The sequence below is a fragment of the Stegodyphus dumicola genome, chromosome 7 (assembly GCF_044657685.1).
Source record: "Stegodyphus dumicola isolate Sdum_Otavi_A_Nest chromosome 7, ASM4465768v1".
Lineage (NCBI taxonomy): Eukaryota > Metazoa > Arthropoda > Arachnida > Araneae > Eresidae > Stegodyphus > Stegodyphus dumicola.
Window position 1 is genome coordinate 69740188 of NC_140774.1, and position 23409 is coordinate 69763596.

General features: G+C 34.8%; 1 protein-coding gene across 2 annotated transcripts in view; it reads left to right on the forward strand.

The window, feature by feature from the left end:
- Positions 1-1206: 1206 nt before the first annotated feature.
- Positions 1207-23409, forward strand: part of LOC118201659 (potassium channel subfamily K member 18-like) — a 153246-nt gene continuing 131043 nt past the window's right edge. The window contains exons 1-2 of one of the 2 annotated variants that reach the window (XM_085820409.1): positions 1207-1910; positions 15460-15869. In XM_085820409.1, the coding sequence (XP_085676535.1) occupies positions 15582-15869 (288 nt within the window). In that variant the 5' untranslated portion in view covers positions 1207-1910; positions 15460-15581. Of the gene's footprint in view, positions 1911-4089; positions 4208-15459; positions 15870-23409 lie in introns of those variants that run through there. The other variant, XM_085820410.1, reaches the window with a different exon arrangement.

Here is a 23409-nt window from a genome sequence, read left to right on the forward strand (position 1 = left end):
AATATACTCGTAGTATAGAGCAGCAAGCTAACGAATGAAAAAGAGGAGGAAAAAATGCTGCAAATGCTGCTAAAATTTGGTCGTCAGGAAAGGTCAAATGCAAAGTTAGATTAATACAAATCGAATTATTGTTTTGGTCGGAACGGATGATGAAGAGTCAAAAGCTCATTCACTCACGTATATATATGAGAATGTGGAAAACAAAAACTGAGCTGGGAATAACGGTCAAATATTTCAATTAATATTAAATTTTCAATAAATAAAATTTTCAAGGTTGAATGGGACAACTCTAAGGGGTTCCATTGACTGGAAGAGCTTCACATGCAAAGTCCTATCTTTTCTGAATCACTGTTAAAAAGTGAAACAACCACTTGACTGACTTGATTTTATACGATGACGGTAATGCCATGATTATTTCGCCGAGCGACATGCTCGGCTCGATGAGAATAATGTCGTATGAACACATAATATGAGCACTTCTTGACCGATGCAACCCTGAAAGAGTCAGTAAGTCCAATGAGAATGCATAATGTCGCATGGAGACATAATATGAGCAGATCTTGATCGATGATAGCTGAAAAAGTCAGAAATTCCGAATGAGAATTCATCATACAAAGGTTGCAGAAATTTAAAATTCAGCTCCTACAACCATAGTAAGTGAAAGCAGAAGCTTTTCCTTTGTAGCTTTGATCTTCTTACATTTTCCGCAAGCATTATGAGTTTGCTGAAGAAATTATTTATTCATCCATCCACGTTTATCTCGACCTTTTCGGAGTTTTAATCTGCTCACGTTGGGGCGAACACTGCGCTTAGTGATACTGGACTGCTAAATAAAGCAAAATTACATCAAGATACTAGTGAATATTACTTTATTTTTATTCGAAAAAACACATAATGTTATTACTTTATTTTTATTCGAAAAAACACATAATATTGCGTATTTGATGGGTGCTAATAAATTGCTTACAAATGGTGACACGCTAAATAGTCTGATAGTCTGAACCTGAAATGAGCGCATAATACTGAGAAGTCATCACGCGAAGTACAAATTGACAACGCGCGTGACTGAATGATTTCCGCCCACAATATCCGTCACTTAGTTTCCGGATCTTTTACTGACAGCATCTTCCCTCACGTCAGAAAGCGTATTTATAACCTACGCGATGCCAAAAACTTTTCCCGCCTCTCAGTAGTTAATACGAAATACTGGAGAAGTGTAGCTTGTTCGAGGATGCGTCCGCTTCAACCTTACGCACGAAAGCGAAAAGTTTTTCAAACTTAAACGATATCAAAGCAACTATTAGAATTTTTAGGAAGAAAATGTATTCAAATCGGTAGATAAGTAAGTGAAAATACATTTACGTGTAAAATTACTGTGTCTGGTATGCGCAGACGATACTTTTCTCCTTCAAAGAAGGAAAAGAAAATCCAGAGACTGGAATGAAGTAATTAAAGTGAAAACTTTCATAATCTCTTGTGTTAAAAAATCCGCTAAAACTTATAAATTCGTTGTATTTTTTTAAAAGCAGTTAATGCATTTAATTAGTTTTCTAATCATTAAATTCAAATTATCAAACAATTTTAAAAATCATAAGCATGGTTATTTGTCTTTGATTCTTTTAATACTATTTTAAAAATATAAAGTATTTGAGGCACAACAATAAAATATAGATATATATTTCATTTAATGCTACTTGTACTACTAATTTGCTACGTCCACGTATTCTTTAAATTCATTGTTGCGGAATAAAATATGAAACTTATGCTTGGAAACCAATTTTGGCCTCTCGAACTTGGCTCTAAAACACGCTTTATGAGCAAATATTTCCGTACTGCTATTTTGAGAAATTTGTGCATTTTAGAAGGCTCGCAACGTGTGGATGCTACTGATGAAGCTTCTAATTTCTGAAGTAAGTAAAATATTTTTCCTCTAGAAAGCAACTCTGTTTAGTATTATATGAAATGTGTATTTAAAGTTCTAATGTTATTATTTTTATTTAATTTTAACAAACTTAAGTAGTTAAATTAATTATAAAATCAAATTTTATTTCCTTCATTATTATAACTATTTAAAACACAGGATTGGTCAGAAAATTTGACGATACTTCTCCATTATGCACATGAGACGCTTTTTTGCCCCTTGAAGAGAAGACAAAAACATGACGACCGCGAATAATATAATAGCAAATCATTTGGGGGATATGTGTGTATGTGCGTGTAAATAAGAATAATTAAACACAAACTAACATATTAATTATAATACTACTTTGGAGATGCAATTACCAGTTTAACTATATCAACTAGATAATGAAACAATCTATCAGTCGGAGTGATTCACAGCAGCTCAGAACAATTTTCATTACGTTTCGATGAATTAATTGGATTGTGCTTTATTACTCCCGTTGCCACTATTAAAACAGGAAACCTGTACTACGAAGACTTCAAAATGCTAGATTATATCATGGTCTGATATTTTTAAGAAATTTTACTGCTAAATATTTCTAAAAATTGAAAAAAATATATAAAAAAGCTTACATACAAGATTTTGCAGCCGTTACGCAACATATGATGTTAGAAACATTTTTAATTACAAAAAAGCTGTAAGTGTTTCCCAAAACTATCAGATGAATTAAGTGTAAATTAAATGTATTACAATTTAAATTAAATATTTTATGTCTTGCGCAGGGGCGAAATTCGCCACTGCTTCCCCGAGGCTACTTCTAGACTTTTTCTGTTTTCCTCATCCATTGGTTTTGCCCCGATCAGTTCTGATACGTAAAATGAAACTAATACAGCTGGAGATGTAATTACAGGAGAATAATACAGTAGTTCTTCTATAATTTTATGTAACAGGCAATAACATTCATGCACTTATAGTATTCAGCGAGTCGTAGGTGAATCAATATACAATGAAAAAGATGCTTCATAAAATATAACTAACTAATAAAAATTCATTTAGCGTTATTGGGTATTTCCTATGCGCAAAAATTTATTCATCAACCTTTTCTCTTCTAAAAAGGCATTTTGCTAAACAACAACAACAACAGTTAGGATCGTAATAATAAGACTCTATAATGATCAAATTCATAATTAGTTTTTCATGAGCACTTTGTGAGATTTTACTTTTGGTTCCAATAATGCAGGGCATAATATAAAACAAATGCAGTGTAAAAATTTCAGTCCATTTCATGACTCTTATCGTGCTGGACATTCTACTGCGCAGCTATTGCACGTGCATAATCACGGCCTTGTTGATGAAAAATGTAAGTGATATTCAAGTCCACTTTCGGAGTCCTATGTAAAACTATAATATGCTTGCTTTTGCTTAACTAATTTAAAATGTGACATTTGAAACATTTGAAATTTGTTATAAAGCTACCCACTTTTTGCAAGACGTGACTAGTGAGATAGTGTTTTAAGATCACTGAATATTGGTAGTTTAACTCGAGTTCGATCCCCAGGCTAACGGTATGGCTTTGTGGCTGTTTTTCGTGGTTTTCCTCATGTGTAATGTCAATACTAGCCAGGCGTTACAAATCTCTCCCTTTAGGCAGACAGCAATTTGTTTAACAGCATTTAAATTACTTAAACTAACCTAAACTTTCGCAAGACATAATCGTCGATTATGTCACCATAATATAAACTTTCAGCAAAACCATTTCCTATGTACAGAAATGAAGAATTTAGCTCTTCTTGTTTTCGTTGTTATATTTGTATTTTCTTCTCTTCTGATTTTCTCAATGATATTAATCAATTATTACACGTTGTTACTACACTCCTTGTTACATAATACCACAACACGGTGATTTGAAATCAGGCTGATATGAGATATAAAATACTGACACAAATAAATTAAGAGTTTTGGTTTGTTTAAAGTCATTTCTCATGATTTCTCTACATATATAATGTTTCACTATATAATGTACACAAAGTGTACGAAGTGATTGATGAAATACATGTCAAAAAGATGTTATGATAAATTTACTGATGGTGTATGCATCTTGAAAATAGGAATTTCAGGTTATTTGAATACTGGAAAACACAAGCGGGCTGTCTGCCTCAGGAGAGAGATTTGCAAGGAAGTGGGTTGCATTCATGTTACACAAGAGGAAAATCACAAAAATCAGCTGTAAAGCCATGATGTTTGCCTAGGATCGAACTCAGTTGGAATAACTAGCATTCAGCGGTCTTAACCAATCTGCTACTGGTAGGTAACGTCTTAGACAGATGGATAGATCTGCAATAGATTTAAAATGTTAAAAATGTTGCATTTTTAATTAAGTAAGTATTGTGCTAGTTTGAAGTATTAACCCTTTGTACTCTAGGTTTTTTTTTTTTTTTTTTTTTTTTTTTTGCTCACGCGAACTCTAAACTCGAATCGATTTTCCACATATTTGGTGAATTTCTTACAGCTGACTTGAAAGATTTCACATACCATTTAAAGAAATTTATTGGTTCTTTTATGTCTCAAGATATTTGCTGCACTGCAGCTCTTTCACCGCATACAAATGGCATTCTTTACGATATTTCTCCGGATTCTGTGCTCTTTATCCATTCTGAATTTTCTGTCATTTTTGAGGAATTATTATAGCTTTCACATTCACTATCTATCACCTTGATTTTTCGCCTAATTACACTTTTTACTTCATCGCCTATATTCACCTTTAAAATTAAACTGAAATAAATCGCCTATTGTTTTCCTCCTTTCTGTCGTCAAGTAGTCATCATCAAGTATGCATTGATGTAATTTCGTTCTTCATCAACGGCAAATTGAACTCATCTTCACTTGAATTAATTCCTTCCTCGTATTCCATGCTTACTGAGCTCCGTAACTTTGAAAATAATGCTTCTATTGCCATGACTGTCGAGTTCGAAAATGACGTCGAAGATGCATATATAACAATAAATCTATAAAGGTAAATTAAGATTAAAAATTGGCAGATGCTTATACCCATGCATGGTTGAATACACTCATGAAGCTTTATTGCCCAAACCAAACCTAAATAAACATTGTTACCGCATCAAATTAAGTGTGTGACCGAGAGCTACATCTCGAGTGTAAAGGGTTAATATATCTCCATTTTTATAGGAAGCAGTAAGGTTTCAGGCGGATTTAAATTTCAACTACATTTTCATCATGTTTCATTTTGTAGCATGTACAGGGTCGTAATTGTGCATGTGAAAAGGTCCAGCATTCTAGGAGTCACGAAATGGATTGAAATTTTTACATTACATTTATTTTATGCTGTTACCTGCATTCACGGAGTCCAAAGTAAAATCATACAAAGAGCTCATGAGAAATTAGTTACGGATCTTTCTAGAAGTTTAACCTCTTTTTATTATGACAGTATACGTTTACATACAAGTATGCCATCTCCAGGATTCGAACTGAAACTCAGAGCTCTGGCAACGGGCTTCTGTACCTCCGTGTCAACAGAGCGGTGTGGGTAAAATGCAAATATGCACAAATGTGCATGTCCAAATGCAGATGTGTTGAACTAACATTCTCACACAGTGATAGTCTTGGGACCAGATGCATTGTCTTAAAGAAGAAAATAGATGTAATTTTTCAAATATTTTGTCTCCATATGGTGTATTTTATGGTGGGGTTATTAGTCCCAGAAGCCCAGACTGACTATTAAATGCTCAGAAGGACTATTAATTTCGTTTTAGCAATTTGCGTTGGTTCACTATAAATGTCGGTTCTCTTTAAAATTGTTGCCACCAAATATTATCGCCCTATATTATATTTAAAGGAATTAAATAATGAAGAATCTGCGTAAATGTATGCTACCTAGAGACATTTTGAATAACGTACTTTCCACCCGAACATGGGCATCTGGAAGCCCAAATTTTGAATTTGTTTTATTATCTTATTTCATATTTAGTAAAACTTTAACGAGTTTTTGATTAACCAACTCAACGATCTAAAAGCGAGCAGTGGCAACCCTGTACGAGAAAAAGAACCTTTTTATATCTAGCGCGCGAGATATCCGGAAATTCTAAAGATATGCTCATTTTAAAATTATTTTGCGATATTGCTATTGAACTGAATTTTATGTTTTGAATGCGAAGCACATGATATTTAATACACAAAGGTAACACACAAAACGTTTAAAAAAAGCCCCTTTTGGCATCTGAAAGCTTTCAGATTTTCAATTTTTTTTGTTATTATTTTTGTTTTTTATTATTTTAATTAATCAGTTATTTATAATTTTAGCCCTTACTCTCACTTCTCCTTTCCGCTCACTCACCAGAATGCAAATTAGTTAGAGAGTATATAAGTCCAGAGTTTTGGATTGTAACGTGTTTCTGTCTCTCGAGGCCACGTTAATAGGTTTGCCAGCTCTGAGAAGATTGTAATTCTTTAGCTTTGCGCTTCTGCTGCCGACATTTAATTGTCACGCCGGTGAGTAGTTCTAAGCTGATTTAAAATCAGATGTGTAGTCGTTTACTGCTAAGCAAAGTTTCAAATTTTGAATTTGAAACTTACTTTAAGTTTCACTGCTACAAGTGGTGGGTGGTCAAGACGCTGTGGATATTTCAGTCCAAGCAATAAGTCCCTCTGAGTCTGTTAGGAGTTTGATACTAGTTTATGCTGCCAAAGAAAGTCAGACTCTATATACTACTTTAGAATATTCTGAAAGATTGCTGTAGAAATAATACTTTAATTATTGGATCTAATTTATTTATGAGAAAATCCTTTATTATCATACGGAAATGGGAGTATTGCATTAATTACTATTTTCGACAAAAGAGATTTTTAAATTTTTGGTGATTTTGGCAATTTTTGTTCTATTTTGCTTCCATGATATCTACATTTTGATTCCTCTTGCACTATTATTCACGAATTTTGGCTTCTTTCATTAACAGATATGAAGTTACTGTGCAAGTAACGCGATGTACGTCCAGTTCAATTCACTTCACATTCTATAATAGTTACTCAGGTATACGATATTGATAGCAGTAGTCAACCGCAACGATTTCTAACAGCGTTCCTTTAAACGGTTTCCAGCAATCACTCATATTTTGGTCACGCATGAAGAGGTTATCTCTTCTAGCGACAACCCCTGCCAGACAGGTCTTTTCTGAAAAACGAGATTCTGGTAGCACTGGTTTGAACGAGAGGACTTCTAGAAAAAAGAGCTCTGCTGGAAGCGAAGTCCCGCCTAGGTACACACTCAGGCTTAAGCTAAAGTAGAAATCTCATTCGTCAGCTAAAGTACACTGTACCAAAAAAAGGGGGAGGGGAATCAGTTCTATATCTTCCGTTCTACTGGGCCGATTGGCAAAATTTAACTTGCATTGTTGTTTTCATGTATCGAAAAGAGCGACTTAGGCTATATATTAGATTTATACATAACATTGTTCTAATATAGGTATTCTAACACAAAATCGGAACTTTTCTGAATTGACATTCCTATTTTTTTTCCATATTTCGATTTTCGATTCAAATTATGTCAAAGTGCCAAGATTTGTAACATGAGTAGGTTTTAAAAAATTAGCTTTCAAAATTTTAGCTCCTCAGTGTTAATTGAATTTGGTATATCTTTATTCATCTCTATCTCTCATTTTTTTAAAATAAACTTACTTGATGCCTTCTTTCACAGTCCGAAATTTAAGTTCAATCCAAATAAAATCTGCGACTATTTTCTGATTAGTTTTAAGAATTTGAATTTTTATAAACTTTTGAAAATAGTTTTTGATTTATAGCTATAAAATTGTTAGCCTCACCTTTAAGTAGATATATTTCTAGGAATACCTGCACAAAAATAGCAAAAATTAAAAATAGATAGCAAGCGATAACAACGCCTAAGTCCATCGTAATTCAACCCCACTCCTGACACTAATAACTGGCTGCGTGCGGACGGGCTCGTTATGGACTGAATGCAGACAGAGCCGATGATAGCTTGATAAAATTTATTTCCTAAAAGAATCACCTTACAGTTCTGGATCTTTCCAAAAAAGTACTTAGCTTTTTCTCAGTATAACAGAGCCCAATTAGTAGCTACTCTTCAAATTATTAAGAAGTTAAACACAACGCCACGCAGAGCTCGTCTAAAAAACGACATCGTACGGGCATCTCTCAATATTCCGAATCAGTCCTGAACTAAAAACTGAGAACTGATATTCTCTCCGGTGTTATATAGTTTTCCCCCGGCCGCCGAGAATTTTTCAGTATCTTCTATTTCCCGAAGTTACCTGTTAAAGTTACATATAAGGTTCGGATACGATTACAGTTATACATGGGGAGGAATTAGTTATTCAGTTATAGTACCAATTAAAGTTACACCGGAGCGAGGCAAAATGTCGCCAAACATGGTTGTAAATTTAATTGTTTGCAAAAATGATTGCCAAATTTGGCGAATTTTGTGATTTCTCGCCATTTTGGCGAGAAAGGCCATTTGCTTCAGTGTTAAATAGACTTGCCCCTGTAGTCTTATTTTTCAGGCAGAGCTTCATTCTATCTTCAGACATTTCGTGTTACATTATGCGAAATTCGTAACAATCTTTTTGTTTCAAATTTAATAAGAAAACTCAGGGCTATAAAAGAAGTGCGTTGCCACTTAACAAAATGTAATATATTTATTTGTCTTTTAAATTTAATTGCATTGTAGAAACGCGTCGATACCAAGAGGCACCAGATTTTCAACAAACATAGTCCTCCCCTCGAAAATATCCACTTGGAAGCCTGAATTTTAATTTTATTTCATATCTTGTATGAATTTAAAAAACTTTGAATAAAACTTCAGCTGTATAAAAGTTTTGTGTTGCCAATCGGCAAAGCTTAAGATATTTATTATGTGGCAGCAGGAAAAAGGGTACCTGAACGTGCCCTAACCCTGCTTAATATTCATAAATAAAGTTCAAATCAGATAAGAACACATCGTATGGTTTCGATGATAATTTATTCTGTGAGGTGATGTAGCAGCAGGGACTAGTTAGAAAAGTCAAGTGATGGCAGAAAATCAGAAGAATGATAAAGAGCATGGAGCTAAGCTGTTGAAATACTAAAAAGAGTATCAGAACTAGGAGGCTTTCGTAGGGGGTTGAGGGAGACTCTTTCAAAAACCGCACAGTTTGAAAAAGCGGAAGGAATAGAGAGAAATTTCAAGAATAATTTATAAATAAATTACGAAAGATGCAAATTAATGTACTAATTGCTCATCATTATCATTGCCATTGATCCCGGAAAGATTTGCAGGAAAATATAAAAGCTTATCGATTTAACTCTTATAAGTTTTAATTGTTGGCATATATGTGTTGCTTATGGATATTATAACATTAAATTAATTTTTTTACCAATAACAGAACTTTGCCTTGTATTATTAACTTTTTACGTGTTTATTTTATTTATTAAATATCACGTCATTTTCACTTACGACACATAAAATTCACTTCAACACCAAAATTAAATAAATAAATAAATAAATAAAAATAGATTTTACATTACCCCAAAGACGCGTTTTTTTAATGTTTTATGTGTTATCTTTATTTATTAAATATCATGGTCTTTGGACTTAAACCCTAAAATTCAGTTCAACAACAATATCGCAAAATAATTTTAAAATGATTATCTTTAAAATTCAATTATCTTTAGAATCTTTAGAAAATTATCTCTAGAATTTCCTATACACATCTCGTACGCTGGAGATTAAAAGGTGTTTTTTTTTTTTTTTTTTTTTTCCCCCGTAGAGTATTGCCATTGCTCGCTTTTAAATCGTTGAGTTTATCAAAAATTCGTTAAAGTTTTACAAAATATGAATTAAGATAATAAAACAAATTCAAAATTTGGGCTTCCAGATACCCATTTCCCGTGGAAACGTACGTTATTCAAAATTGGATGGCTCTAGGTTTTCTCTTCGTGCGCTTCCATATTGCATAACTCACGCACTTCAGCTGCACTCTCAAAACCGCTAGGATATAATTTCGCTGTCTTGCTTGCTATCGCAATAATATCAAAAATGTAAATGTTCTGTGAATAGGCACGACTGGAGTGCCAAGTAATTGGGTTTCACAAACGTCAATTGCAAATAAAAATGGAATTAAAACTGCCTCGACTATTAAGTTTTTTGGATATTACGAAGTCAACATATTAGCATACTCCGCAATTAAAATCCTTCCTCTTCAGTATGATCTGGATTTACGATCTATCCTATATAGGCTATTACGTATCAACACTGCTTCATCTTTTTCTTGCTATTATTACACTCACGCACACATATATGTAAGAAAATAAAGAATATGTAAAAGATTAAATTGGCAGAGAAAATTAATTCCCTTCTGTATTCTAAAAACAGTAACCTCTATTTGCACTGCGTCATTTCGAGAAAAATCTATGTCATATGACTCTTACATAATTCTGATGATGTAAATGAAACTAAAACAGACAGCCAATGGTAATTTTACAGCAATATTAACCATCCAATCAAAATGCATTGAGAACCAAAACTAAGTTTGAATTAAGATTTCACTCTGAACATAGCACACTTGCTTTCAACGCTTTGGCCTAGCTGGACTGCTGTCTACCTGCTGCTTCTTTCTTGCTACAAAGTTATCGAAAATGTAAGCTTCTTGGAATAGGCACAATTAATGTGTCAACTGGATTACCGCCACAACATGTTTACTGAAATAAAAGTTAAATATACCTTGACTGCCAAATTTCTTATTCCTTGTGGATCGGCGTTTCAGCATTCTACGGCAGCGAAATTCTCGTTGTTCATTTTGGATACAACCACTTCATATATACACAACAGAAACTATTATATATATATATATATACACATATACTAAAAGAAAGAATCTGTCTGTGTGTGTGTCTTTCGTTCGCGCTGCGCGTAAGCTAATAGACCCACGGCTATGAAATTTGGTACATAGGTACATCTACACAAGAGCCAGTGCACCTCGAAGTGATTTTTTCGAAATTCGAATTCGAATTTTTTTTTTTTTTTTTTTTAATTTTAGGTTTTGTAACGAAATCGCGTCATTTTGAGACATAATGGGCTATAAGAAAGCGAGATTTTACTCTACACACTCCATTTTCACATCGTCATGAAACGTAGGCACTTAGCTATTTTACGAACTTAAAATAAATTTCGTGTTTCAATAAATCGATTAAATACGAATTTATTTAACAAAGAGAGCTTAACACCTTTCAAATGGGATTTTTTCTAAAAAAGGTTTTTTTTTTTTTTTTTTTTTAATGTACAGTTTATTTTTCTTTGATTTTTGGACACGTTAAACTTTTATCCTTGCGACTGCTTTTACAAAAGAATTTTGGAAAAATGATAATATTTTGTATTTTTTAAAAAAAATTTAAATGAAGCTTCCGAGTACGCTTCTCACATCTCACATCTTTAAAAATGCGATTTTGGCGACAATTTTCCTTTCTTATTGTTGTTGATAGATTTTTGATGAAATCGCATCATTTTGAATAGTTTCATTCTTTTAGAAATATGGGTTTGGCAACAATTTTTCATCGTACTTCTTATGTCACTGTTTTTAAGAGATTGGCCTATTTCATTGTCATTTTTTTATGTATATAATACATTTTTATTGATTTTTTTTGATAAAGTTGTTCTGCAGAGCAAAATTCTGCGCGGAATTTTTTGTTTTTTGAGTTTCTTTCATGTTATTTTTTGCTTATTTCACTATTTGTAAGATATTGAAAAGTTTTGCATGATTTTTTTTCTTGAACGGAAAGTTGGTTAATTTTTTTTACTAAGTGCTATCTTAAATGTTATGTTCTGTTAAATGGCTGCGATGTGACTGCTGACACATTTTATTAGAAGATTCCTAAAGTATCATAGCATTTCAATATTTCAGAAAAAGAATCATCAAACTATCGAGTAAGAAACTGTTTAAAAAATTTTAATTTTATTGTAGAATTTTTATATAATTTTTTATGTAGTTATGGTGGTGGTTAAGAAGGGGGATATAAATTATGCTTTAACAAATGTTTAATGCACATCTCATGCAATCAGTTTGCTAAAAATTCAAGATGTATATGTTTTATAGAGATACATAAGGGCCGTATGCAAGGGACGGTTGGAATCTTAACAAAGAGAAAAAAGTTGGAAGAACTTACGCGGCCCAGGTGTGTCTTTTAGGCATTTTTCCGGTACATTTAAAAGCCAGACGAAGGCTGGCCGCATAATGCTATTTCTGGCCTTTATATCCTCATGTACATTCCCTTTTCTTATTATATATATATATATATATAATTTTTAATTTTATTTTTTATTTTTTGATTTGTTTTTACAAAGATTGCATTATTTTTCTTATATTTTGTAATTTTCTATGTTTATTTCAATTACTTTGAATTCTATTTCATAATGACAATTTCCAATGTTTAATTTTTACAAATAGTTTTGAACTAAAATGCATAAACACGAGGGTGGCGGGGGACAGTTACTCGAGCGATATCAATTTTACTGCAGAAATTGCTTTTCACTCAAAATTGAATTAGCTAAAATGCTTTATCGTAATGAGTTTTTTGGTTCTCTGCATTGGTTCTTCATCCCTTCTATTCACGGAAATGTTTGGCCTAGCTTGAATTGCCGGTTTGGCATCGCCTTATTGCTCGAGTAAAGGACGAAACACCTTCGTATTTATTTCTTAATTATTGTTCATTGAACGGGCGTTGGTTTGCTTCCCTTGAAAAGTCAACTAATTTCCGATCAATGGCAATGATTACTTGCATTTAATTTAATTACTTACTTTTAATTTATTTCTTTTTACAATTGAAATTTTGTTATTCATGATTTTATTCAAGTCCCCATTAAACATTTTAAACATTTTTCGAAATTGAACTTACTAAGTATGGATTAACTCTTTTAAGATAGTTCTACTAAAATTAATCTTGGGAGATAATATAATCAATATTCTTTAGTAAATAAATTATTATTATTATATATATATATATATATAAAACTTGGATAACTCTATGATTCTTTTCTGCGCGTATCCTTGTACCAACTTGGCAAGATGGCAACGTTATAGATGCATAATAGAGAAAACTTCTGATGTGGCCGTAGATTCAACATATAATTTTATTTTTCCTAACTAATTCTCACGATTCTTTATTCATTATCCATATGACTTTTACATAACGATAAGTTACTCAAAATTCTCAGAACCGAAATCTTTTGCTTAAACTAAGTTTGAATAACTACGCCCTTGCTTTCAGCACTTCGGCGTACATAGACTGCTACTTACTGCTTCTCTTCTTACTGAGAAGGTATAAAAAATGCGAGTGTTTTAAATCAAGCATAATTATAGCGCCAAGTAAATTGTGGCTACAAATGCACCAACTGAAATAAAAATTAATATTGAATCTGCCTCAACTGCCAAGTTGCTGTTTCTTATGCACCAGTATCTGTGAAATCAATGTTTCTACATTTTTACATATACATATGTGTTTATATGATTTTTTTAAAAGAAGAATAATAGTAATGTAGTAATTAGGTAGATATAGTAGCATTTAAACATATATTTAGGTTTTTGCTTTTAATAGAGTCATTGACATCACAGTTGTTGAGTTGTGCCTCATCTCACTTGTCTGACCTAATCAGAAGAAGCCCACGAATTTTATCGACCCAAAGAGTACAAGACTGTGTGTGTCGTTGCAATAGCCTTGGGCACCATATAGGTAGCAGTACGATTTTACTCTTCCACCCCTGTTTAGAGAGAGAGAGCATTTGGGGGGGTCGAAGGATCTCCCACTCTCTTCTACCACCAAACCACACGAGATGATTTTCGGCTCTCCATATATTTAGATTTCCTCCATGCCGCAAAATCTGTTTACATTTACAACATCCATGTCTTCTTTGGGATTCGAATCTGGACCCTTTGATACAGTAGTCAAAATCATCAACCACTATTCGGCTGGGCGGCCTATCATAGTTGCAAATCTGTGCCGCAAGGAGAACAAGACTGCGTCTGTCGCAATATTTAGCATTTCATTTCGTTAAGAATGGTTTCCAAATTTGTAGGCAAATTGAAGAAATCGGGTTAGGGTAAAGTTATAATATAATTCTGAAAGTGTTTGTTTATTTACATCTTTATTGTTTCTTTATCTTTGTAAGCGAAGCATTTTAGGCTGAAGTTAGATTAGTTTTGTTCCTTTCCGGACCATTTGGGAACTGCCAAATTGGGATTAAATTTTCCCAAGGACAAAGTTTTGCGATATACGTTGCTTAACCATAGAACCCTCGTGGTGTAATCTGCCGAAAAGGCGATAATTTCATGTTTTCCCCATTTAAAGGGTGACTGTCTAAACCAGATCCAGGTGGTGGCGATTTATTGTTCACCATATTTTATTTCAATCGTCCCCACACAAACTATTAGGTTTTTCAGAGCTGAAAATTCTGAAAAATCAGATGTGTCTCCTCTAGGATTCGAACCACGAATTTATTTTTTCAGAAATTTAATTGCTTGAAATCTGTTTCCATTGACACAACATTTTCTTTTATCGTCATTTCCTCTTGTTATCATAAGAAACATTCCATCATTAGAAATAACCACAATAATATTAGTTCATACCATTTTACCCTTTTATAAATTACATAATTGTTCGGTGTCTCCAAAAATTCCAATTTCAAGTTATTTTCTCACCTATCACAAAAATTCTTAAAGATCCCATCTCTAATTTTAATTCTTGGGACGTTATAGCATATCTTATCAGTGTGGTTTGACGTAAGATGTCCAGATTAAAAATGCGTTAAAATTTCGTATCCAGGAACACGAATGTTCTGTTTTAAGAAAAACTAACAAATCTTACATATTTAATGATGAGTTATTATTATTTTTTTTTTCAATCACGGCGACTCATACTATGGTTTTCTCTATAGGGAAGGATGCCGCGTGGAGCACTTCAAGAGAACCTGGCTTGTATCTACGTTATACATGGAAAAACCAGCGAAGCGGCGATACAGCCAGCCCGTTCGCCAAGATTTGAACCCCGTAACCTAACTGCCAAAGTTAATCATAATTGGGTTCTTAATCAAAATTTTGACTTTGATTCTGAGAAAATTAATCGCCCAGTTTCATGAAATGTACTTCTTTGAAGACTTTCACATACACAAAAAATTATTTTTCCTTAATTAATGACATTAAAATCCCAATTAAAGTTTAATTAAAATTTCTTTCTTTCTTTCTAATTAAATCTTTCTTCTTCTTTTTTCAGTGCTTTCAAAATCCTAATACTTTAGGTGTCTTAGGTTTTTTCTGTCTTGAAATAGAGGACCTTACATTTGATCACCCCTGATATCGATAGAGCTTAATTAAAAATCTGCACCAATTTTAATGTTGTTTTCTGCCTAATTTAAAATTTTACATAGGCATGCTTCACTTACGATTTGATTTGTTAGAATGCTTAAAAAAGTTTTATTATGATGCTATTTATTGTCTTTATTCCCCTCCATTGTTTTACATTTTTTTTTTTGTTTGTTTGTTTAGGGTTCAAAAGATTTACAAAACTTCTTGGCATCTACTTTTCATCAGCAAAGCTAGATATTTTGTTCCTCACATTCCTGCTTCAATGAAAAAATCTGATAGCAAACTAATTTAAAGGCTGAGAAATGCCCGGTCATTCCAGTGGTGTTTCGAAGTGCTCCAAATGTCGAAGATACTGTCGCCTCATTGCAACTTTCTTGTTCTCACACATTGGCCTCTGTGCGCTTGTAGTAGGCTATAGTATCATCGGAGCTTTCACATTCGAAGCTCTCGAAGCTGGACATGAGAAAACTAAGCGGCAACTCATGTTGAAAGAAAGAGAAAATGTCGTTATAAATCTTTGGGCACTTACATCGAAAAGCAATGTGCTGTCCGAGCATAACTGGACAACACTGGCCACTGAAACGTTACAGGTATGTTTTTTAAATATCCTTTGATATTCTTTCCAGTTATTTAGATGTATTGATAGTATTTTCTCTTACTCAAATCGGCAATTTTCGCCTATTCTGTGCTCAACATTTTGTCTTGCAAATTGTGTATTATACCTCCTTTTATTTCTAGAGTTACCTTTTCATTGCTGTCTAAGAGTCAGAAATAATATACTAGTTTTATTGCACACCCCATTAAAATTTAAGATTAACGCCATTTCCTTAAATGTTACCTTTTTCTTGTTTAAAGCGTAACACTGGAACTAGAAACAGGTTAAATAAGCAACAAAAATTTTCCTCCGTAATAGATAGTCCATGTTATCTCGATTTTGTAAATCTGTACTATTAAAAACCGTTCCAGAAGGATCATTTCAGTAGCTGCTTAAAAGAATTTGACTGTATTCAACTGCGAAACGTTATAAGTGTCGAAATATGAATTAAAAGTGTTCTAAATAATATCAATAATAGAAAAAAAATTAACAATTAAAAGAGTATTTTAAAAAAGATATCGTCAATAAATTGACAGCTCATATTTTTTACCCTTCAAACTGTTTACATTACTAATTTTCAATTGACAAAAGAAATAAATGCATATGAAGAAATTGACTGATATTTTCAAACAGTATATGTATTGCTGCGTGCATACGGGTTCGTAAAGGTTCAATGCACAGAAAACTTTGGTAGTATGATGAAATTTATTTTATCGAAAGAGACAAATCACAGTCTGAAACTTTCCACAAAAACTGTCGAACAACTCTTCACAGTATCACAGAGTACAGTCAGTAGTTACAATACAAACTACTAAGAATATTAAACATAACGCAATGCAAAACGCATCTAAAGAGAGAAACTAACACGATAATAGCTTAATACTCTGAATACACAACTGAAAGTAGATGCACTCTCCGGTCTTATACACCAGTTTTCACCTGGCCGCCGAGATATTTTTAGGTCTTCTCGAAATTATTGGAATACATATGAGGGCCAGACACGGTTACAGTAATATAAGAAATCATAGAGCTATTCAATATCAATACGTATTATGGTGATACAGGGACTGGACCAAAATGTCGCCATGTTTGGCAACTTTTCACTATTTCTCGATAAATTTGGCAAAACAATTAGTCACGCAAACCGTTGCCAGCTTGGAAACATCTCCCAGATTAGCGAGTTAGCAATTTACTCAATGTTAAATGGCCTTCCCCTGTGTTCTTACTTTTCGGGCATAGCATCGTCTCTCTAGATTTTCATGCTACGATACAAAGAAAAATGCAACAATTTCACTATAATGCCCTAAAATCATCTATGTATGTACAAAATTCGTAACATTACCCCCCTCCCAAGGACTACACGTCCCGGGCAGTACAGTCCCTGGAGGGAAAACCATCCTTACAATAAGATAAGTCAATGCAATACTTAAACAATAATTGAAATGCATAATATAAAATAAATCAAATGCTAAACCAATAAATACATACATTTACAAATTCATATGCAAATAGGAGCATGGTCTTAGCATACTATTCACATTACATACACTATGGGGACAACGTAATATGGCCATAACAAGGATCCAGCCTGTCGTAGTGAAAAATTTTAGGCTTAAGGTTTGATGACTTACGTATCCAAACTAGAGCTCATACCCATAAATCGTTCAGCCTGTTTAGCACTGCGTAAGGACGGTCCCAGGTTGACTGTTGTTTAGGAGGAAATCCTTTCCGTCGAATAGGATTCCATAACCACACATTGTCACGTTCGTTGAATCAATGTCCTGTAGCTCTCGTGTTCTATCGGGTTTTCATCTTCTCCGTCGCAAAGCTGACTCACTGTCGTGCAAAGATGTGCATCACTTAAAACCGTGTCTAGAGATCCTGGATATACACCTCAGTCGATCAAGCCGCATCCGAAGGGCGACCAAGTAAAGCATCACAAGGCAGACGGAGGTAACGACCGAAGAGAATCTGCGTTGGGAAATAGCCAGAAGTCTCGTGGACAGCACTAAGATAGGCCTGTAAGAACAGAGGCAACTTCTGGTCCCAACCTTGTTGGTTTCTCGAAACCATAAGCGAGAGGTTGTTATGGGCGGTTCAATTAAATCTCTGTGTCATGCCATCAAAGTGCCGATGTAAAATTGTCGTTTGGGTTTTGTAAATGCCGAATAGTTTTAGAGTACTTTAATTACAGCCGATATAACATTTCTTCCTTGTTGGGAATGTAACTGAAGTGACAATCCGAGCCTGGAAATCCATTGCTGTGTCATTACCTCTGCTACCGTGACAGCCCCTTGATTAGGTATAGGATACGATTCAGGCCACACGGTGAAGTAAACAATGAAAACGAGGACGTATTTTTTGCAATTAAAAGTATGCGGCAGAGGTCCTAAGATGTCAAAGCCGATACCTTCAAAAGTCGTTCCTATATTTTAACGTTGCAGATTCCTCGGCTGCGTTTCTTCGGTGCTTTCCAACTCACACAATTATCGCTTGATGGGAACCACTTTTGCATATCATCCCTTGCATTACTCCAGTAAAAGCGTTCTCGAACTTTATGCAGTCTTCATTATTCCGAAGTGGCCTCCTGTTGGACTGATATGTAATTCTCTAAGGACGTCCGGATTCCGGGATCTTGGAAGCATCAGCTGCCATCGGAATGCCTCTCCATCATCCGATTCGAACTTCCGGTACAAAACGCCGTTTCGAATATGTAGTGAGTCCCAGAGAGTATTGTCGTAGGACTACAGAACAAAACGTCCTGCCAGGTAGGTTTTCCATTTGAAGATTCCAATATGTCAACTATATGTTTAATGTCGGCATCTTCAATTGGTATTTGTTAACTTTTCGTAGTTCATGGGTCTCGATCAGCAGATGTTGAAGATGTAACTTCTTGAGCGACCGGATTAAGTAACTCTTATTTCACTTCGATTCTGGAATAATATAGGCAGCTTACTGGACAGGGTCATCTAGGTAGAACGTCAGCGTTTCCATATAATTATCCTTTCCTATGACAAATAGTTATGTCATATTTTTAGAGTCTCTGTATCCATCTGACTATATGGCCTTAATGGGTTCTTGAAATTTAATAGCCAGGTCAACGATGCAGCCACTGCTCGCAACCGTGTCAAGAATAAGTGGTTATCGAGCTGAGGATGCGTCAAGATTGTTGTAGATATTAATACTTTCTTAAGGTTGTTAAATACATCCTCACATTCTTTCGTCCACGAGAACTCTTGCTGCTTACTCTCAGTCAGCTTGTGAAGGGGATCTTGCGATAGAAGAAAAGTCCCTAAAAAATCTCCTACAGTAGGTGCAAAGCACCAGGAAACCTTTTAGCTGATGGATATTTTCGGGGCGTCACCAGTCTTTAGCTCATGACATTTTTTCTGGATTTGTACCGCCACCTTCGGTACAGAAAATATGTTCAAGGTCCTGTCTGAACCATTTACATATGGATGGACTTAATTTTAGATTTGGTTCTTCCAATTTCTGAAGTATCTTTCTTATATTTTCTAATTTTTCTTCGAAACTCTTCTTGACGATGATGATGTTACTAGATAGGCTTCGTAGAAAAGACCTGTTCATACGGCATCCATGAGGCATTCATATGTTACCGGCACATTATATAATCCACACACGGCATCATCTTAAATTACCACAATTATTGTCCGGTAGTAAAATCCGTCTTTTCTCGGTCACCAGCGTGTAACTCGACCTGCTACTATCCACTCTCTAAATCAAGCTTCGAAAACCGCTTACTTCCAGAATATCGTCAGTTTTAAGAAGATGTTAGCTGCCATTCTTCATATCCTCGTTCAACCGGCGATAACCAACGCAAAATCTAGTTGAATCATCTTTCTTTCTGACCAGGACGAAGGAAGAAGCCCCAGGACTTGCTGATGGCTCGAGGACGGAGCTTTCTTGCATATCCTCTAGGAGGTTTTCTACCTTTTTTTATTTAACAATCGGATTCTGGAAGGTTACTTTTTGTTTAACGCAGGTCTCCAGAGTACCGGACCATGTAAACCATCATGACTGGATATTGCAACAACTTCACCTTTCGTTAATCACTTTCACCTTACCGGTTACAATGGCAACTTTCACCGGGATAACTGTCCTAAGTTGATATGTGCTTAGGCTAGAAGTACTCATCGCAGGGGGGTTACAGTTCTTGGGATATTCCATTACACCGTGCCGGAAATTTTCGTTTTCGGCTATGAATTCAGGAAGTAAAAATTATGTTCTTGTTGGTACTGTGATATCGTTTTGATGATATGAACTGTGATAGGATTCATTAATTCCGAATAGGGTTATGAATAGAGTTATATGAGGTAGAATGGAGTCTGATATTTTTAAAGTCCACGGAGAAAAGTGCATTTCCGTAGAATGTAATCCGCGTGTGCGAAGGTCGGCAGTATTCGTTACATATGCCGTGTGATGGTAAGCGTCGCTTCCAAGCGGGATGTTTACGTTTAGTATTCCATCGATGCCCATTTTATCCTCGGACATAGTCTGGACGGTAAGGCAGGACGTCGTCCACATGAGTTGACCTTCGATTTTTTAAGCCAAATCTTTTCGAATGAGGTAACATTGGCTCCATGCTGCCTCCAGAATCGTATTTGCAAATAGAAGGCAAATAGAAGCGAGACTCATCGCTGTGCACTACCCTGCACCATTCAATCATCCAAAAGGTTATGCCTCAACACCACTGTAAACTGCGGTCTTGGAAGTTGATGGCTTTGCTTCAATGTGAATCTTCGTAAAGGGTGGTATGACTTCAAGCTATGCGTCTCTTCATACGTGCTGACGTCCGTCTGGATGTCTTAATAACCTGGCACAATTCACATTCCTTTCCTCAATTCATCTTTTTCAAATCGTTTTACACATTATACTTATGTATATGTGTTTCAGATGAAATACAACGTTGACCGGGTTCACTAGCGGCCGAGCGATAAAGGGGCTGAACTTTGGTAGTTCGGTCAGAGGTTCGAATTCCGCGAACTGCATGGGCGTTTTCCCCTTGTGTAACGTGTATACGAGCCAGTTTCCCTTAGAAAGTCCTTCACAAAGTCATCCTTTCCCTAATCAGATACCCCTCGAGGCATTACTGTAATTAAACAAATCAAGGCATGACCGGATGAAGGCTGTCAGAAATTCTAAGCCAAGAGTTCTCAAACAGGGACCGAATTTTAGAATTTTTAGGGAAAATGCGATCAAATTTTTACTTACTTGCTAATTCTTTTAGTTTACAAATATAAGAAACTGCTTTTACTAAAATTTTGGCATTTATAGACATTTGCTTTGCTTTTTCTGGATTTAATTATAACCCAATTTAAATAAAAAAATATGTATTTTCAAGTTTCAGAAAGGGAGGAAATTATTATCCTACAATGGTGAAAGTGGTGCATGGAGCAAAAAAGGTTCAGAACCATTGCCCTAAGTAACTGAAAGATTCTGATACCCACATATACATTTTAAGCAGAGGTCTGCAACACTCGCGGTCACCATAGCACCCGCCGACGTTTTTACGTACGCCCGCTGCTGTACAGCTATGATAAAAAAATATATAAGTTTTCAATAAATTGTCATGTAAAATGGTTTAAAGTTAGTAATTAATTAGAGAAATATGATTGTATTTATTCGAAAAAGTATTTGCTTTTAATTATGTATTTATAATTATACATTATACCTTACTTTGAATAAACTAAACATCCCGGTTTGATTTGGATTGTCCCAGCATAAAGGTATAGTTCCGACTAGTTTTTTTAAAATTTTGTCCTGGTTATTTGTTAAAAATTAAAAGAATGTCAAGTACAAATATTATTAAGAATATCTTTTTGCCTCCCTCAACTACTCTACTGCGTATCACTTTCTGTAGATGGCGTCATACCCAGGGGGTGATTATATGCTCTGCACTCTGGTGCCATGTATGGAAAATAATCCTTATTTAATGGGTATGCTCCTAAATGCTATGTTATATTTATTGAAAGTTATATGCTGATATTTTTAGTGCACGCGTCTCGTACGTTATTGCTGGAGATTTCTCTTTCATTATTTTTATATACTTTATTTTTTAACTCCGAAATAAGTGATTCAAGTAAAAGACAAAGGAGATATAATTTTAACATTGATTGGGCAGAATCATATTGCTTTGTTAATTTCAAAGATAAGTGTCTTTGTTTGTTTTGCCTCAACATCAGGTCCCAAAGAAAGATGTTGAACGTCATTTTCAGGCGATTTATAAGGTTAGTATTTGAAACCAAGCACTTATTTATAATATTTCAGTCTTTACTATAATATTTTCTTTTTGTTTTTTCACCAGAATGCAAATTAGTTAGATAGTGTTTAAATCGAGGTTTCGGGATTGTAAAACAGAGCATGTTTCTACCTTTCGAGGCGACGTTACATTAGTTCTGTCAGCTCTGATAAGTTGCATTTATTCGGCATTGCATTATTGTTGCCTTGCCGAAATTTGAATTTATTACACCGGTAGATTTATTAAGCTATCTTAGATTAAAATTTAATTTAGCGTATCGGCCAGATAGCCCGCTGACGGAATTAACTTAGTCCATATAACACACTTTGGTGCATATTGTGCTGAAGACGAGTGCTGGGAGCGCTGAAAACAAATGCTGGGCGAGATGATAATGTAGTGATGGAAGAAGGGTGCATTGCAGACATTTACAGAGTTATGGATAGGTGGTTACAGTAGGCATCCACAACGTGAATAATAAATGAGTACAGTACAATATATGAGCAATTAACAGAGTGACTGATAAAAAAGTAAAAATAATATCTAAAAAAGGCAAAATACTAAATAGAAAATAAAACATAAGTAAAATAAGGCAAAACAGTGAAAATAATACATAAAATAAGGCAAAATACATAATTCAAAGTTCACATTTCAGGTTTTACAGTTCAAGGAAATAAGTATAAACAGAAAAAGCTAACTTAAGATAAAATAAATTAACTACAAGTACAGAATATACGGGGGATGTGCTGGTGACGAGGAGGGCAGCTGAGAGTTACTCCATCCTGTTTGAGATTTTGGGTGCAATATTAACGGAATCGCATATGCGTTTCAATGCACAGCGATTTTTCGAAGTAGCTTCGCCCCATGCATGGATGCGGTACGCTACTGGCTGCCTAAGATGATGTTCCAACGAATACACAGTGGTCCGGATCTCCTGCCATCCCACATGAGCAATGGTCGTTTTCGCGTCGTCTGAAGCGATGCAGGTAAGTCATGAAGGGAATATGCCCTGTTAGAAACTGGGTGAAGTGAGGCGAGCCACTTTTTAGAAGCCGACAGACTTTGGGGAAAATCTGTAAACTCTTCTGCCAGTGGCTTAGAAAGTCCTCCACGAAGGCATCCCTCCCTTTAAGCAGATAGCCCTCGTGTGCCTTGCCATAATTGAATAATCCAATCCAGTCCTTCTGCCAGTGGTCTCTGTCTCCCACAGATGTTACCAACGCTTCAGTAATTCTCTCTCGAGCTCAGCTTTTAAGAGCGAGTCCGAAAGAGACACATG